At 39.8% G+C, this 19,365-nt stretch overlaps 1 protein-coding gene across 1 annotated transcript in view; it reads right to left on the bottom strand.

Annotated features, from left to right (window-relative positions):
* map7d1a (MAP7 domain containing 1a) overlaps window positions 1–19,365 on the bottom strand; it is a 63,210-nt gene that overhangs the window by 38,379 nt on the left and 5,466 nt on the right. The window contains exon 2 of the mRNA XM_084727067.1: window positions 534–740. Coding sequence (XP_084583193.1) covers window positions 534–740 — 207 coding nt within the window. The remainder of the gene's footprint in view (window positions 1–533; window positions 741–19,365) is intronic.

Below are 19,365 nucleotides of genomic sequence, written 5' to 3'. Positions count from 1 at the left end.
AAAGCCACCACATTCCACTGTTTTTACTTTGTAGAATACGGGAGTTGCTCGTCTACCACTGCCTTGACTGTTAAGTTTGTGTTATTGTGTGACTTTGGTGAATCTGAACTACCCTTGAAAACATCAAAGTCACACAACAACACAAACTCACTGATTGGGGCAGCAGTAGAATTACTGTTTTTGAGTTTCAAATGCTTTGGAGAGATCGACATTTGGCCTATATAGCAGATGTTTCCCATCAGAAGTTGCTTTCTGACAGCACAGTAAAGCATAGAATATATTCTAAATATAGCAAACATTTCAACTTATATTGAATCCTTTAGAGGGCTGACTCTGTCCACAGCAATACACAGCTAAGTTTCCTACACTGGTACTCCTGCTGCTTCTCGAAACTGGGTGCTTGCTGATCGCCATCTACTGTAGGTAACACACTGACTATGGATAAGTACCACATACAACCCCGCTTTAAAAAAAAGAAGCTCTGTGCATTAACACAATCAAGTTTTACAGGTGAACTTTGTATTTTCCTTTACCTTCCTTCCGCTTCGACCTGGGAACAGGTGATGCCGGTGATCCAGGTGATCGAGACATGGCGTCAGACTTTGTGGGGGTAGTCAATCTCCGGTCTGTGTTTTTCTTAGCTGGAGACTCCATTCTCTGGGTGCTGTCCATCTTCGGGGGGCAGCTCTCCCCCTCCGGTTCAGGCCTCGTGGGGTTTGTGTTCAGATCTGAGTGGGGAGCTGGTCGAAGAGACACAGGCAGAAACAAACAAGTGAGTGAATGACAAGGCAAGACAAGCAGAGAGATGGAACTCAACCAGTTGGGCCTCATTCCTCTCACGGCTGTGCCTATGAAGTAGTTTATTGTGGATGACGTAAATTTCCTCTGAAGCCGCGTGTATCAAGTGTGAGGGGTGGAGTCCATGGATGTAAGGAAAAGGCTGTTTTCTTTGAGAGGTTGTTCAATTCAATAACTCAAATATTCAGCACTGTAACAAAACGAAACAGAACACCTCCAAAGAAACGATCTTAGCTCCTCTGTTTATGTACACTGTTTCTTTCAGCTGGTGAGCAACATTATCTGCTGCAGAGATTACACCATTTGCTCAGGAGCACAAGATAATAGGTCTTAAGCTCGCCCCTTCTAACTCCACGCCTAAAACCATTTCTGCTCTGCGCGACTGATTTATCGACAGACCGGCCTGAGCAAATGGCTTGACTCCCTGGCAGAACAAAACACAGTAATTGCTTTTTGGCATCCCGATGATTCTATTGAGGTGAAACGAACTGCTTAGGAAACCAGAATCAGAGTGATCATCTTCCCAGAAATAGTCAAACTTCTTTTTGACAAAAACTACTTGATAGGCACCAGTTCAGGCTCATGAGTCGTCTCTACTCTTGAGATTTTAAATGTTTTTGATAAAAGGATAGCCGGGCCAGTCTGTTGGGACAGCAGCTCCACTCACAGCACCATGACTCACATTTGGCAGACTGCTGCTTCAATCTCCTACTCAAACATTAGTTTGCCCAGGCTTTGACGGCCAAACAAAGACCCTCATGGGAGGGACACTTGGCTTTGTCCACTCAGCACTGTACCCCTGTGCTCCCTGTGGAACCATGTCAGAGCACAGTTTCTTCTGCATAGTCTCTGAAGGTAAACACTGGGGCAACATGCTGTAAATTATTCAGTCTTTGGCTAAAAACAACACAGACAGTAGGGGGCTGTCACACTGAGGCAGTGAATGCACTGAAGATTTACTCTACAAATGCTGCGCTATTCAACAGTTTGCACAGAAGAGCTCCAATGAGCCGCAAGAGCAACGCTGTGCAACTTCAAAGAGAATTGTTTATTGCTTTCTATAGAGTGTGTAACTGTACATTGTGCTTCTGGCACCATACGTATCTCCTCAAAAACAAGCCATATAACTGTTTTATAACTTTTTCTCTTAAAAACACACTACTTCCTCATCAGTAAAACTGATTATTATTAAATATAGAAGGCAAAAAGGTTTGCATGAATAGCTGTTAACCAGAGATGGGTGGTATTTCAATTAAATGCATTTAAAATAAAAAAAAATGTGTATGTTATTGTGCAGAAAAAAATAAAATGTAGTTTGTAACAAAATAAGAGCTTGCATTTGTTTATTTGAAATACTTCAAATACATTTTTAACATTTTTATCCCCCGTTTTAAACTACAGAGGAAAATGTGAAAAAATGACGTCCTGTTGTGAACCACATTTGTGGACGACCAGTAGCAAGGATAGACAACGTTTTTTCAGCTTTGTTAAATACCTGATTCTGACAGCATTCTAAGCTCTTTTGTTTCTGTATAGCAAACAGTTGCTATGTATAACATACCATTGCTATAGACAAAGTTCTGATGATAGGAGCAATAAAATCATTTAAACTTTATATTTTTGTCAGATTATTGTTTTTTTAGTAAGTGGCCATATAATAAGCAGGATAATGTACAGTGAGTGGGTCATTATGGCAAAATAAATCCCATCAGGGTGATTCAGGATCCCTCCGCATCACCTTGTTGCGGTTTATTTTACCATAATGACCCACTCACTGTGCATTATGTTTTACGTAATCACAATACGATCAGATATTTCATTCTAAGGCAAACTTGCTTGATGACGCAACAGAAGAAACGAGCAATTAGCAAACACACAGGTTCCAGAACTTAACTGGCAAATATAACCTAGAAACCACAAACACGTTGTCATACAGAAAAGGTTGATTGCCAATGACCCGCAAAACAACATATATGACAGTTGGAGAGTATCGGCGACATCATGTCACGTTAAACATGTGGTTAACGAGTGAAACGGTTGCAGCTTGGTTAGGTTTAGGAAAAGATCAAGGTTTGGGTTAAAATAAGTACATTACATTTCATAAGAGACACAACTTACATCAAAGGCTTTCTCACTTCATATGCTGGTTTCTTAATTACTACGGGCAATAGAGAACGCCACCTAGCAATCAAAGTAAATAAGCTGCTTGAACAGATGACCAATATGGACATTTTTCTGGTGAGGACGAGCTGAAACTACCCAGCATGCACTCCTGAATTTACAGCCTCCTACCTCCAAGATATCCTGATTGGCCACTTCAAATCTGTCATTCATTCCTGGACCCCATTTCAGCTACCTATCCCGAGAGGCGGGGTTCATCCAGTTCATCACAGGGTTGACACAACCAAATTCAAATTACCTGTATAATTAAATACATTTTCTCATGTTTCTCATGTCTCTTTTATTCTCTTTTATTTTGATGCATCTGATGAGCAAGTATTTGTATTTTGTAACAAGTCAGCTTTTGATGCATTTGTGTAAAGCTGCAACAATTAATAGGCTAATCAATTATTAATATATTAGGTTATTAAATGAATCGATTCATTCCAGCCTCTTAAATGTGAATATTTTCTGGTTTCTTTACTCCTCTATGACAGTAAACCAAATATCTTTGGGTTGTGGACAAAACAAGATATTTGAGGATGTTGTATCAGGCTTTGGGAAACACTGATAGACATTTATCACCATTTTCCGACCTCTTCTGGACCAAACAACTAATCAGTTAATCGAAGTAATCAACAATGAACATGATCATTAATTGCAGTCCTGCATTTGTGCCCATTCTTGCTGCTGACCAAATAAACAGGTCATCTTCTTATTACTGTGACTACAGATGCTTAGTAGCATTCAGTCAGATATCAGGCCTGATGGCAAAAAACACTGTCTGAGCTCAGCTGGGCTCACGGAAAGGCTCTGTCATCAGTCTGGGAAATAAAGACGGTGGTTACTGATGACCCTGAGTTGGACAAAGCCTGATAACCTGAGACAAGAGTAGCAGCATGAGTCTACGAAAGAGTTCAGCTGGGAGACAAGACGTTGTGTTTCCCCCTGTCGAAGCATGCCACTATTAAATAAGCATTCCTCGGGCAGCGATGCGCTCTGACAGAGAGGGGCCATTGTTGTGGTCTCTTCATGGCAACAGGACAGCAGCCAAAACACTGCAATGACAGTGAGAGGAGAAAGGAAGGAGGATGGAGGGGGAGATAAACTGAGAGCAGAAGATGAACAGTGGAGTTGTTTCAGCGCAATTTTGTAACAAAATGCAACTTTGTGGGGGGAAATAGGCTGCAAGTGGGAGCCAGTAATGCATTCATGGATGGGATTAAAATGAAAAAAGAATGCCGTGCCATATAACAACACAACACCCAGGGCTTGTGACCAACTTCATTTAAACTTGACTGAAATCTGAGAAAACTGCCTGCTGTTGTTTTTTCCTCCTTCATTTGTCTGTTACTGCACTGAAGGAAAACTCCTCATGCAGAAGACTTCCTGTGAGCTGCAATTATCAACAAAATCCCTACAAAACTTTTGCAAACAAAGGATTCTACACACAACCATCATCTCTGAATTTATCACATATTTTCTTACAGATCCCTGAGGGCGGATACGACAACAAAGCTGTCAAAGGTGATAGGACAAGTGCAGCTCTGACAGGCATGCATTGTATTGTCTCATATATCCTGTGAAAGTTCCCCATACACCTGAGAAGTGGAGCCACAAAGAATTGGCTGCCTGACAGGACTGTGGGCGACTGCTCAGACAATCACTGGGATCCATACTGTCAATGATGAAGAGAATGAGAATGTAACACACTCTGGTATGTTGGTGGCACTGACAATGAATACCAATGAAACCTGAAGCTCTCTGGAGGAAAATGGGATGGGAGCTGAGGGAGAGGGGTGCTGCTGCGTAGCAAGGGGCTGAAACAAGGGCTGATTGATGCAGCACTCTGCCTGTCTGGACTACCAGACCACTGGGAGAACAGAGTGTACGATAGATCACTGGAAGTTAATGGGAAAAAGTGTAACTTCTTCAATTTAACAGTAATACACCTGAGGAGTTTTAATCTACTATGATAGAAAACTGAAAAAAGCAACAAATCATTACTTTCAGATGGTGGAACCTGTGAATGTTTGGTATTGATAAATTACTTAAATGTTATTGGTTATCATAGTAGTTCCTGCTTAATTTTTAACAACAACAACCAATTTCAGAAGTTGTTACAATTGAAATTCATTTCAAATTCATACTTAAAAAATGGACAGTTCACCCCCAAATCAAAAATTCAGTTTTCCTCTAACCTGTAGTGCCATTCATCCATCTTTGGCGCGAGTTGCTGAGTTTTAGAGATATCAGCCATAGAGATGTCTGCTTTCTCTCTAATATAACTGAACTAAATGGCACTTGGCCTATGGTGCTCAGAGCACCAAAGAAATGCATTTGAAAAACTCAACAGCAGTGTCTCTTTCAAGAAATCATGACCCAGTTCCTCAAGATAATCCGTAGACCTTGTTTTGAGCAGTTTCATGTAAGAACTACTTTCTTTCTACAGCAGAATCTACCGGAATGACATTCTTTGTTCGAGAAACTGCTAACAACAAGGCGGAAAGAGACACTAGTGTTGAGTTTTTCTTTTCATCCTTTTTTTCTTTTGTTTTTGCATTTTGAGCACCACAAGCTGAACGCGATCTAGTTCCATTAAACTGGAGAGAAAGCAGACATCTCTACAGCTGATATCTCCAAAACTCAGCAACTTGTGTCAGAACAATCGAGATGGGTGGATAAATAGCACTAAATGTAGGAGGAAAAAATATATACATATATTTTTTTATTTTAGGGTAACCTGTCCCTTTAAAAGGTACCCTAATAAGTTTTTGACCACTGGTAGTGCTATAGAGTAAGATTTTTACAACCAAATCCCCTTCCACTGATCGACAGTTAGCAGGAGCAATGTGCAAAAAAGTTTTACAATGGGCCAACAGAGGCAGAAGAGAAGAAGACTGCAAGCTGGAACACACAGACATGCACAATTCAAAATACTTATCTTAAAAAAGGGGCTTGTTTTCTGGGGAATGAAATGCATTCAACACACGTGTCAGCTCTAAAAGATACACATGATGCATTTTATGAGGAATACTTCAATGTAGGGTTGGGTGATATGGCAGTGTATACATAGCATGCAACAGTAGAGATATGCCAATTCTATTTCCCCCACAGGGGGCTACTTTCTTTCTGGTCTCGCGCGATTATAGCATTATCTCGTGAATCCAGCTGCCTCGCAAGGTAAGGTGATTTGGTGGTTATGTGCTGGTTTGCCAGCCACCTCAGACGGGAGTGACAAGAAAACATGCAGCAGGCAAGTGAAACTGTGGAGGAAGGAGGCAACCCAACCAGGCTGGTATTTATTTGCACCTGTTAACCTTTGAACTTGTAACACTTCTAATCTTTAATTTCTTTGGAAACTTAAAGCTTCTATTTTTAAAGAATGTTCATGTAATAAATAATCAAATGTGATGAAGTACAGTAGGTTTACATAACAATTACTGTATCGTAATATATTCTATTACATGTAAAGTGGAATATGACGATGTCCACAGAGAAACATCCTGATGGAAAATGATATCACTGCTGCGCCTAAAAGGGGCCTCATCTGAGCACCACATGTCCGTGACTTAGCAATGATTAAAAAGAAATGATAAATGTCTGCTGCAATGAATGCAGCAATGGCTTCTTTTTATTTTCTCTTCAGCTATACAGCAATTCCAAGAGGACACACTACCTCAAACACAGAAGGCTTTTAAATCACAACGTTACGATGGTAGAAGGCTCAGTGGGCGATGACTGTGTTGGCATCATCCATCTACCCAACCCCACCATTACTGTGATATCAAATTACATATGATGTGATAAAAGATTCTGGCCATATCTCCCACCCTTACTTTAATGTAAATGAATGCTGTCTGCCACGCTGAATGACCAGTTCAGGGACTTTTGCCCGTCCCGGTCTGACAGTGTGATGGGGACACGTGTATCGGGAAAACTGGTTATACAAAGTGACCCCTTACAGCAAACAAGATTGGGACACACTCATGCGGGACTTTAAAGGGAAATGCTTAAGTAATATTTGCACAGATGTACTGAATGCAGTGAAAAAATGTGTTCAGCAAACCATGAGCTCTGTGTTCTGGCTGCTGTCACTGACAAAAAAAAAATGACTTGAGCCAAGCTAATCAAATTATCCAGTTTTTACGTAACAGAATTTTCTCATGTGAGAATATAAGCCTAATTCTCTGACTATATTTATACAACCCATACAGAAAGAGAGAGAGGGGGGGGGGGGGGTCTACCAGTGGAGCACCAGTTATAGCAGCTTCAGTAACTGCCTCCTAACTGTATTTATATTCCAGCTTCCCAGAGGTGCTGCACCCCGGGGACAACTGCAGCCAAAAGCCATTAGACCACCTCTTGTGACATCACTTCCATTATTCATATTCATAAATCAATGTGCACAGACTTCCTCTGAGACATTGAAGTCTCCATGAAGCCCTGAACATGGAAAAACACTTTGGTGAAGCTTATTTTTGGATGGCAAGAGACAAAAATACACCGGACAAACATTTGGTCAGCATCCCACAAGCTTGAAAACATCTCAGATATGTTGAGGCAACTGTCAAATCAAGTGAAACCATACTTGTGATTTGAAAATTTTTAGGTGCTTGCCATTTATAACGGAGGGCATGATAATTCAAAACCTTTCAGAGAACACTTTAAGTGGACTTAAAGTATTACTGCCACTATAATTGTCATACTGTTTGCATTATTATCTCTTATCTGGTGGTAGAAAGTTAATACATCTAACTGCAGTGCTGTAATGGCGTGCCTGCTTTTTTTTTTTACCCCTCTACAGAGTAGAACTACACGATATGGTAAAGAAAATTAAATAAATAATAATAATAAATCATATACAGGGTTCCTAAACCTTTACCCAAGTCAAATTGAAGCAATTTTCAAGCAATTTCAAGGTGCATTTTCAAGCTTTTCCATTAGATTTCAGCTGTGGTAAATTAGGCCTACATTTTTGTTAATATATTCTCAGAGAGGTGGCAAACTAAAGAAAAACCCAGCAAAGTTAATGTTTCTAATTGTGTCCCCTTTCAAGGCTCAAGCAGAGATGTGTTCATTTTGTGCGAAAGGCAAAAGCAATTATGTTCTCTGACTTATTTTATTTCTTCATCTACAAAGCAAAGTATTTAGTCAGACAGAGATTTATTATGAAAGCAATAAAATAACAATTTTAAGCAGTTTCAAGTACTTTATCCAAATAAGCAAGCACTTTTCAACCCTTGAAAACATCACAAATTAAAGTGTTTTCAAGATTTTCCATTACCTCTATGAACCCTGCATATAATGATTATTCTGACAGTAACGCAGGAATGACCATTTTTATTTTGACAGAAAAAAAAGATTACAATCAAGATGATGGGAGGTTTGTAGAGGTTTGTTACAAAAAGAAAACATGCTTTCTTACATCTGGTGAACAAGATTTGTGGACCAGGGCATCTCTGCTGCACTGCAGTACTTCATTATAATGCTGTTTTCACACACATTTTACCTTTAACAGAAAATTGCAGTTTCCACTATTTGGATAGGCCATACTGCTATTTCAATAACATTTCCATTCATTGTGTGACCCTGTTACTGAGTATCTAATGGGCATTTGACAACTATGAGACGTTACAAAGTGGGTCAGAAGAGGTTCAGAAATCTGCAGCACACAGTCACCAGTTGGCCCCAACCGTGTCTCCCTATGGGGGCCTCTCTAGCTGTAGGTGTCAAACAAAGCCTGAGGCACTAAGCTGAACCCATTTACATGCAAAAGTGATACAATAAGATATCTGTAAAAGTCAGCAGAAATGGTAAAGGAACCCCTGCAGGAGTGGGTGTATGCATGCATGCACAAGCACAGCGTGGGAGCAGAATGGCAGGTTGGGAATCAGCAGGTAATTAGCACAGACTCAGTGCCATTTCCCAGTCAGAGGCATGACAGGTTGGACAAAATATGTGCAACTTCAAATGTTGGTTTGGAAAAATATAGCGTAGGCTCTGCAAAGCTCATTGTACATTCACTCCCAAAGTGCAATCACAAAGGAATTCAGTACTTTACAGTTTGGCTGATGACATTGTGAGTAACGAGCCAAGTTAAAACTGGGACAACTGGTAATACTGCCACACCAAATGTGATTTAGCAAAAATCCAATTTCACAGCATATTATTTTGTGAGAGGGGGTTATAAATACCCACACTACAAAGCCTGTTCCTTCATGTAGTGCTGCCCCATTGCCATTTAAATTGACTCAGTCACCTCCAAAACTGCAGGCCACAAGAGCCCTTCCAGCTTTAATTGTTTTATAATAATGACAGAGTATGAATATTTATGTTGAAGCGATAAGAGAGTCATAATAATAAAACAAAACAGATAAGGTGAGAGAAGATAGGTCTGTCCTGGCAACTTTGAATGGAAGCTGTGTTTTCTCCACACTGCTATACAGGCTATAGGACCTGACAGGTAACTGACTGTACAAAGCACAGGGTTCAGACAGTATACCACACTGCTATTTTTCTACTTGTTCATAAACCTCACCGGGGATCCATGAATCAGTGTAAGAAAAGCTTGTGTCCTCCACAGCAGCAAAACACATGACTCACCATATGACAGAATCAGCAAACTATGACAGCACATTCTTATGACCATGTTTGCTCATTAACAGCTTAGGGATGGATACCTTCGGTGGAGAAGAGCTGTAAAAAGCAGTATCAACATCAAACTGTGTGCCCTGGTGCAAAAAACACAAGCAGACATTCCCAGTGTGAAACTAATGACAAGTTCTTAAATGATCTTGCTCTCATGTTAGTGACTACTCATAATTAATACAACTTACAACTGCTGCTCATTCCCAATGCAACATCCAGAGCAGCACAAATGTACTTGCCAAGATATAGTGCAGAGTAAAAATATAGGGCAAGGCATGGAATATTTATGAAGCCGTGAGCTTCACGTTTAAGTACAACCTCTGTCGTAGAGACGAGAGAAGTAGTTGCACTGTAAGACCTCCAGGAATGGGGTTTATAATTCAGGCTGGGCAGTAGAATGGCAAAAATTTGTAGATTAATCGATTAGTTGTTCACTATTATTATAGTTGTTCTATTATTTGACATAATCCACCAGGTCATGTTATCCATATTACTGGTAATTACTTATCAGAAATCTATACTGTCATCCCTTCAATACTGTCCCAATTTTGATAAAGACCAATCAAGGTATTTGATCACAAATATTGTAATATTTGATTTTGTCCATATTGGCCAGCCATATGCATAATCACTGCTGAAGTTAGATTACTATTTTGCTGTAACAAGCAAAGTAACACTAATTCTGCAACTGACTCCATTATTTAGTTATATTTTCAAACAAGCGGTCCATTACTTTACAATTTCACTGTATTTCAACCACTGCAAGAACTGCCGTCGCCTGCACCTGTCGGGTGGAAGAAGAGGGAAGAAGGAAGGAAGGAAGAGACTCTGAGGGTGACCTTTTTTCCATTTGCGACAGAACATACACAGCCCATGGTCTCTGCAGAAACTGAAATCACAGCGTATCCTAACTTGGGTCTCGACATAGATGCATTGAATAAATTACCCATGAGTAAAACTTCCTTCAAGTTAATACTCCAACACCAGCCAGACTATTGCGCTTGTGCAGAGGCTTTTGAGCTTGTTTAGTTTCATCAGAGCAATCGACTATTGACACACATTCTGAAAAAATTATCCTATGTAATAAAAGAATAATGGGTTGTGAGAAGCTAATTGGTTCATTAGCTGCATGTTGAAACAAAGAACCGCAGGCTATATGAGCCAGTGTGTTATAATTTTCAGCTCTGCAATATGCCAGAACAATATAACCAACATGCGCAAGAGTAGTGGTTATCATTTTCTGTAACACACAAGTACTCTGAGTTACAGTAGGAAATGTTGTAATGTACAGGTTACTTATTGATGTCAGTGATCTTGTAATGTAACAAGTTAATTTTAAAAGTAATGTTCCCCAACACTGCTTATAATACAACAAATCTTAGAGAAAACACTTGACAAGCAGAAAGGAAATGCAGCACATTCTCTGGAAAAATGGAAATGAGGCAAACAAGAGATGAGGAAACAGTACTGAAACCCAGAGTTTGAAATCAAAAGACTGGAAAGGGAAAAGGGCGGCAACTCAGGGGGGGGGGGGGGGAAGAAAAGAGGGACTCAGGGAAACACACAGAGAATGGATCTGCATCTCATTTGGGATAGGCCCGGGGACTAATGAACTACCTCATCGCTTACCCCCCCCCCCAACCCGTCGCCCCTTCACCCTGTTGTGTCCCTCCTGCACCGAATAGGGTGATGTAAGAGGGCAAGGGGGCCCAGACACACAGGAAGCGCAGTGTAAACAACAAGCACCGACTCCATGCCAAACCAGGCCCTGCGTGTGTGTGTTTGGAGACCAAAGTTTTCATTAGATGTGCTTCCAGATGAGGACTGTAATTTTAAATGGGAACTGAGATAAACATAATTAAATTCTGCACAGAAACTGCACTTAAATACCCCCAGGACAGTTGGTTACTTTTAACTAGGGCTGTAATGAATGAACATTTTAATTAGCAGTTATTCTATTAACTATGTTTATTTTCTTTGGAAAAAAAAAAATACTAAATGTACATAATAGTAAAAAAAAAATACAAAAATAGGGATGTCACAATTTCATACTCTATCTAACTTTTTGATCAAGACTTGATTATCTAACAATGGCACAGATAAAAAAAAATCATATCAGGACCTTCAAATCCACATTTTGATAAGACTTTTGATTTTAAGAATTGTGACACCACTAGTAAAAAGTGTTCAGATAAATTTCCGAGAGCCCAATGTGTGATTACATCTTTGTTAATCAACAGTCCAAACCCAAAGATATTCAATTAGCAGTGATAAGAAAAAAGGATAAGCAGGAAATCCTGACATCTGAGAGGCTAACAACCACTGCTCCATCTGCAGACATATTTATTTAACTGATCATTAATCATTTAAGAAAAAGTTATTTTTGCTTGGAAAATGACAAAACTGATTTATCAGTTACCAAAATGGTTGCAGCCTCATTTTCTTTCTAATGTCTAATTGAATAATCAACTGATCATTTCGATACCTTACAAGTAAATCCTCAAGTTGTGGTTAATTTTGTATGTTGCAAATTGCTTTCAGTGGGAAAATGCCAAGGTGCTGAAACAAAACTGAAGAACTGAAACAGACACCTGAATTTTAAACACATTTTGGTAAATAGATTTACATTTTTATGTTATAAAACTGCTTTGAGTGCATAAAAAGGAGCTGAAAAATGCAACTAAAGAAATGTACCACAATGTATATTGTAATTTTCATTTTACAAAACTGCTACTGTAAAAAAAAGTACTATTCGGGAAGCAGTATCAGTATTGAAAGATTCTGAACTATGCCTATTCTAGACTGACATGAAAAAGAGCAGGTCAAATATATCTGATGCAGACTGATGAACCCACTCATCAGGCTACAGTTCTGCCTAGTAAGGACAAAAGTGGTTCTGCATACTGATCAAGAAGGTTGAAGACAGCACTCCCTCATAGCATGTCAGTTGGTCGTTGAATACTGATGTCTCTGTCACTGACTCCAACAGCTTTCATCCCATCACCTGGCCCAGGCTGAGGACAATGCCTGGTATTTAGCTGCTGCTGCTCTCTCCTGCACCGGCGTAAGCCGCCGCACTGATGAAAGGCTCCACTTATCTGAACTAGCAGCAGCCCCCTGGGGACCCTGCATCTGCTGCTGCCACCAACGTGCTCTAACATAAACGGATAAGTAACTTCGACAGTCTGACCAGCGGTGGGAGGGGTGGGGAGTGTCAAGAACCAGCAAACTTGAGCCTTTCTCAATGACATCAGAGGGCGAGGAGGGATTTCTAGGCTGCACAAGCTGCCATTCATAACTGAAAGCAGTATATTGGAATGCCAGCCAGTCGCTCCTGGCAACCTGCTCCGCATCCCTTTTGGGGGGTTGGGAAGTGACAGTGTCATCTGCTCTCAGATGGTGTTTTCTGGTCCCCCGTCACAGCCAATGACCAATTTTAGTCAGAATAGGATGCAAAGAATTTAGATTTCATGTCTAATAGTTTTCTAGTGGAACATTTTGGATGAAAATGCTGATCTGTCATAAACATAAACAATTAAAACACCCTCTTCAACCAACTAATCAATGAAGACAATTGATGTGAAACTAGTTTTTTATTCTGACAAACTTATATGGTTGACCAGAATTTACCATTTTGGGCAATAATGCTGTCTTCTAATGGAACTTGCGGGAGGTCTTGTACATGACATGTGAACACTTTCTGAAATTTTCCACTTATGAGGTCATGAATACCACAAGAGGGGGTGTTCATATGAACTTCTCTCGTGAACACAGTAAATATTCCCCCCATTTAAAGGCAGTAAATAACCAGAAACAGTTGCAAGTTGGGATGTGTTATCTACAGTCAGTAACGCCAACATGGCTCCAGATTGATGACTCTATACTCTGAAACTATGCCAACAGGAGGGGGAAATTATCTGTACCACAATATGCAACCAAAGGAGGACACACTAACAAAATGCATGTAGCTAGCTAAAAACATTATATTTCATCATGTCAAAGGATTGTTTTAGCACCCTATGTCTATGTCAGTTTCAGTGACCCCTCTCTTTAGCTTGCTTTTCTTGGAGAAATGATCCCATTGAGTGGTCAGATGTGAAATTAGGGATTTTTTTTTCTTTTGCTATGCGTATATATTTACAACTGTTTGATCAAATCACCAGATAAAATTATCATTTAACCAAACAAAGATCAAAACCAGATCTTTCAAAACTCAACCTCTACAGTTTGTCTGGCCAATTTAGCAACTGTAACACCTACTTACACCTACATTCTTCCTGCTGATGCTTCACATCTTGTTGCCTTTTGTCTTCTTAAAGACTCAGTTTTTCAGCTCAGCAGCTTAAAAAAACTGTTGCACATCCCACCACACAGCAGCTTTTTAGCATTTTTCTGTTGTTTGCTTGCAGAGGGAAAAGACAAGGAGGTATCTTCACACAGTGCAAAGTCACTGGAGAGCAATGAGTGGATGGGACTTAATTGCGCTCTGTCTCTATGCCACTGCAAAGATATCAGGTATCTGTAATTCCCCTCTATGAATGTCCATCTATGTAGCAGTCTAATTTCCCTTTTTGCACAGAACTACAGAATTTAACTTTATGTTAGAAATATGAACAGTGATGTAGTGCAAATGGATCTCTCTGTGCTCTTTGAAGCATCACTTGGATCAATCAATACAGGTAACATAACCAGTGACATTTTACATTGGCATTGTTGACATTTAGAGAGATCTGTGACTGTGTGTGTCCTAGTCAGAGGTAGCTAACAGAGCTGGTGTTTGTCATTTTTTTTGCAATATGGTTATTTTCGTAAATATAACCAAAGCAAAAATCGTGCCTGGGCAGTAATCTTGTGCCTGTTCAACATACAATTACCACCAACAGTTATCATTAAATGGATTTTTGTCTCCCCACACGAAAACACAGAACTCAGGGTCCAATCATGGGTTTCATAATCACAGGTAGTACGAAAAGGCCAAATGCTCACTCCCACTCCCTCAGCAACGAGATTCATATCCATGAACAAAAAACATGAAACTGCATTTTATCATTTCCTAAAAAGCAAGCCCAAGACCTAAAGTAATCTAATTATGGAAATGGGTCAAACAAAGGCTCCATATGTCATATGGCACACCTGTCAAGGAATGTGTAGAGAGATTTACATGTGTTTGAAGCATGCCCTTTAGCTGAATACAGCTTGGTCTAATATTAGTGGATAGGTCTGGTGACTGGAACTTTCAGATGACCAGAGAGTACAGAGCAGCCTGTCTGGGATATTTTCAGACTTGGTGGAGGTGGAAGGAACAAGCGACGCAGTTCAAATCAAGACTTCCCTCCCCTTGTCCTTCCTCTAGCGTCCCAGGGCAGGACACTACAGCAGCCTGATAGTAAATTTAGGTTTACAGCACTGCAGCATCAGCCATCTTATTGTATATGCCACAGCCCAGACTAAAAAGAAAAACAGAGGGTAACAAAAGCAGATGCTTTCCAAATAGCACATGTGTACATTTCATGGGCTTCTCATTCCTTTAATGTGAAGAAGTTAGTGTAAGAATGGCATGTTTCTTTGGCATTCAGTCACTTAGTACCCAGCTGCTGCAGCTGTGCAGCATTTAGGACCAAAATTATGCCTAGATTATTTCCTTTCATGTTTTTTCTTGTTGTCTGAAACTATGCTTTTTAATTAATGGTTATGTAAATGCATTATGTAGAGCACATTCAATTTCCTTAATGCATTGGGTATGCTAAATAAACTTCGACTTTCCTTAGTCTAGTAATTGGAACAACTGCTGATCCATCAGCTTTCTGGTTTCATTATGTTCTGGTGCAGTCAATTTATTGGTTATAAATGACGCCTGTGTTTGTCTTGGTAGCAAAGTACCCATTTTCTTTATTATTAAAGGAAAAGTGAATCATTTTGGGAAATATGCATATTCACTTGCTTGCCAAGAGTTGGATGAGAAGCCAGGTAATTTAGCTTGGTAAAAAGACAGAACGTCTAGCCTAGCTCTCTCTAAAGGTAACGAAATCCATGAACGAACACCTCTAAAGCTCACTAACACCTTTTATTTCCTTTCTGTTATGATTCAGATATCTGAACTTTGAGTGTTTTTTTTAATGCACTGGTATTGGACTGTCATGCAGTATCAGCCGAGCAAAGTGGCAAAGTTCAATCCACTCAGTTAACTGTCTTAGCTCTAAGCTAACATCAGCATCTCCTGGAGAAACTACAACCAGATTATTCCTTCTTCTGACAGACTCCACAGACCTGCTTACCACAACAGCACAGACTTTGCAAAGTGATCTGATGCTGAGGTAAATATGGCATTTCCGTCCTTTAGTGACCATAAAATCTGACATACAGGATGCTGTTGGAAAGTAGCCGGGTCACAATTTAGGGCTAATACAGTACGTGGTATTGGATCACAACATAGACTTGCGTACTCGCTGTTACCGGAGTACCGGATGCCGCATTTTTGGCAGAACGGGAGGCATTTTCAATACTGGTATCGGAACAACTATACCTTATATCTCATACTTTATGCTGTATCACACACTTCATAACACACCTACTCATCACCAAATAATTCAGAGCTCTGCTACCAACATTTAGTCCTCCAGTTCAAAGTAATCTCAGATGGTCCTTGACAAGCTGTAGCTCTCTAAATGATCAACTGTATTATATATCAAAGGGTCTTGTTATAAGGTAAAAGACCAAAGGAGCTGAAGAGGTGAGGACATGTTATACATTATAAAGTCATTCTTCAAACATCCCCAAACAACCAGACGTGCTCTTGGGCCAAAGTATGAAGTCACAAGATCTTTTTAATGGCCAATTTATCAACAGTAGCCCCCAGTCATTTTAAGTGTAACTAATAACACATGTAGTAGGACTATGAAAAGTGAGTGAATTACTTAATTTATCTTCATAATGCATTAAGCCCAAGACATGCATAGAAAACGTGAGTTTGTATGAATTAATTGCCATACATCAGCCTTGAATGACATTAGCCAGAACTTATGGTAAATGGACTAATGATTTAGAAGGCGAGACCACACAAACTGTCTTTGTCATATTTAAGCTCCCTTCGTGATTTAAGTTGGTTGGAAGTGGTTCAAGGGGAGTCAAGTTCAACTCTGATCCTATCTAATCCCACCATAATCCATGTTTTCAGAGTCAACACTGAGTTTTTCCTATTAAATTTAAAATGGGAGGTCCAAAATTAAAGGACCTCACACACATCATTTTAGAAGCTCAATGAAGTTGTGTCTGTCATGCACGTTCACAAAAACAAGCCTGAACTGTACCTGCATGCATATATTGATCAGCTTTCAGTAGCCATTTCCTGGTACAACACTGCAGAGGCTGACAGTTGACACACTTTGAGTGCTGGTTAATGGAAGGCTTTCTACATTATTTGCCTTTCCAGAGTGCTGGGTTAGAGATCTACTTCTATTCCCTCATGAGAGGTCAGTGTCTAGCCGGTGTGATTTACACCATCTGGGTGCTACAGAGTGGCACTGACATGATGCCTCCTCTATCTGGGGAGTTTAAATCTGGAGACGGCTGTTCAATCAGTTTTTTTTTTTCATCTTTTTCATATTACTGCATGTCTCACCTTCTTCTGGTCTCTGTCTTCACTGTATAGCTTTAGTCCCATTTCTTTTCAGACTTCTTATATGCATTGGACACTGCCTTAAAGGTACTTAATACAATATTCAGCTTCAAAAGATGTTGGCAAGAAACTGCAATACAAAGATATAATGGATTAATGCCTTCCTAAGCAGAGAATGACATTACATTCCCTTTAGATTTGTTGTTTTCAACATGGCAGCCTGGTGCGAGAAACAGGCATTGCAGTAACAGAACACTGAGCCATTTCTGATCAACACTGCTTCTACTTTGGAAACGGTCGTGAGTTTGTTAAACTCATGAGATTTGTACATGTTGTTGCTTCATTACGCACATTGTACAAACTACTCATGATTTCTAACGTGATAGAACTTTGTTTACAATATAGGTTGGTTTAGAGACAGAAAACACCTGGTTATGGTTATGCAAAGATCACGATTTCTGTTAAAATTACCACTCTTGTGAGATCTTTCATGGTTCCAGGGTTACCTTCTAGATGCGAGAGTCAGAATGGCAGCTGCCTGGTTACAATCGCTCTCTTTTTACAACTAAACTGTCACTAAAATGGGTTCCTGAAAACATTTTAAGCAAGAAGTAGGCAATTTATTAACTTAATCTTGACCCATACTGCCTAGTTTTACAGTTTGATCTGACTTTGGTGAGCAGTGAGAGTTCAGACAACACTTTTTCCCTCAACTTCACTGGAAAAAACAAAGCGTATGTTTGTTTTGGTCTGAGATGCTGGTGCTCTGCTGCAGCCTCTAGGGTAAATATCATACACAGCACCTTAAGGAATGTTTCACATCCTGACACTTGGACGTACCAGAGGTGTGGACCAAGGTCACTTAACTAGTCGCAGATATGATTACTTAAAAACTGACTTGACAAAAATCAAAAAAGACTTGGACTTTAACACCTCATGACTTCACTCGGACTTGAAAATAAATTATCCCTGTATGACTGAAGATTAAAAAGTGTGTAACAGATCAATTTATCCCCACCTTACTAAAAGTTAATGTTATTCATTTGACACTTATAACCCTTGTTGCAGTATGCAAAATGTCCAACATGAGTATTCTGGTATGTTAAGTGCACAAGTTGTGTATTTTTGGCTCTGTACTGCAACATATTGGATTTGAAATGAAGCAGTAACTGTGCAGTTTGAGTGGCAATTTTCAGTTTGAAATTGAAGGTGGTTACATCCATGCTGGTGAACATTATTATGGGAACTGCAGCCCCATCAATGTCATGTAGAGCTTTTCAAAATGCAGGGGCTATGTCTAAAAAATAGAATATGATTCCAACACATGTGAACCCTTAAAGCTGTAAGCCAGCTCTCATACCCCAGTTAGTATCTCATTTTAAATCCAATGTGCTAGAGTACAGAGGAGCCAAAACAACAAAAAAAAAGTGTCACTGTCTAAAAACTGCACTGCAGTCTCAAAAGCAGACCTCGACGCCATAGTGCTGGCATGACTTCAGTCGCTTCTTTGGGACTCTGATGTTTCTGTTCTTTTCCCTTCTCTCTCCAAACTTCAATGGGACAGGAGCTGAGTCCCTCTCTATAAAATGTGCTGAATGTGGCCTTTGAACATATCTGAACACGTGGGAGGTGGGAACCCCCCCTGTCTCCTACACTAAAAACACTACCCAAAGTAGCTTTAGGGAAGTAATCAATTAATCTATAGATCAAACACAAAGTTCTTTATTGTGAAAGAGTGTGGTAAAGTGTAATAATTCTCAGTTTGCCAACTTAATCCTTTTAGCCCTGCATGCCTGGAAAATGATTTGATTGACAAAGTAATCTGTGATTGCAGCCACATACACTGAATTAAAAGGATTATGTAGGATGGAGCCCAAATATAGGTTGGTCCCCTTTGTGTACCCCAACTAGTGATATAAATGAGATTTAAAAACAGCAGAAACAGCAGTATAAATGTAACACTATGACATTATTTCCTCCCTCCGACACATGCAGGTTTTTAATTTCATAAATATTATTGAAATCACAATATTGCCAAGTATAAGGGGAAAATGTGTGAATAATTAAATACTGCAGTGCTGCAGAGATATTGTTTTCCAGACATGAGAGCACATATACATTGATACAGACAGGAAGGGCTC

The sequence above is a fragment of the Lutjanus erythropterus genome, chromosome 9 (genome assembly GCF_056507025.1).
Source record: "Lutjanus erythropterus isolate fLutEry1 chromosome 9, fLutEry1.hap2, whole genome shotgun sequence".
In the NCBI taxonomy this organism is placed as follows: domain Eukaryota; kingdom Metazoa; phylum Chordata; class Actinopteri; order Lutjaniformes; family Lutjanidae; genus Lutjanus; species Lutjanus erythropterus.
Note: the sequence above shows the minus strand (reverse complement) of the source record. Positions and strands in the feature narration are given on the sequence as shown.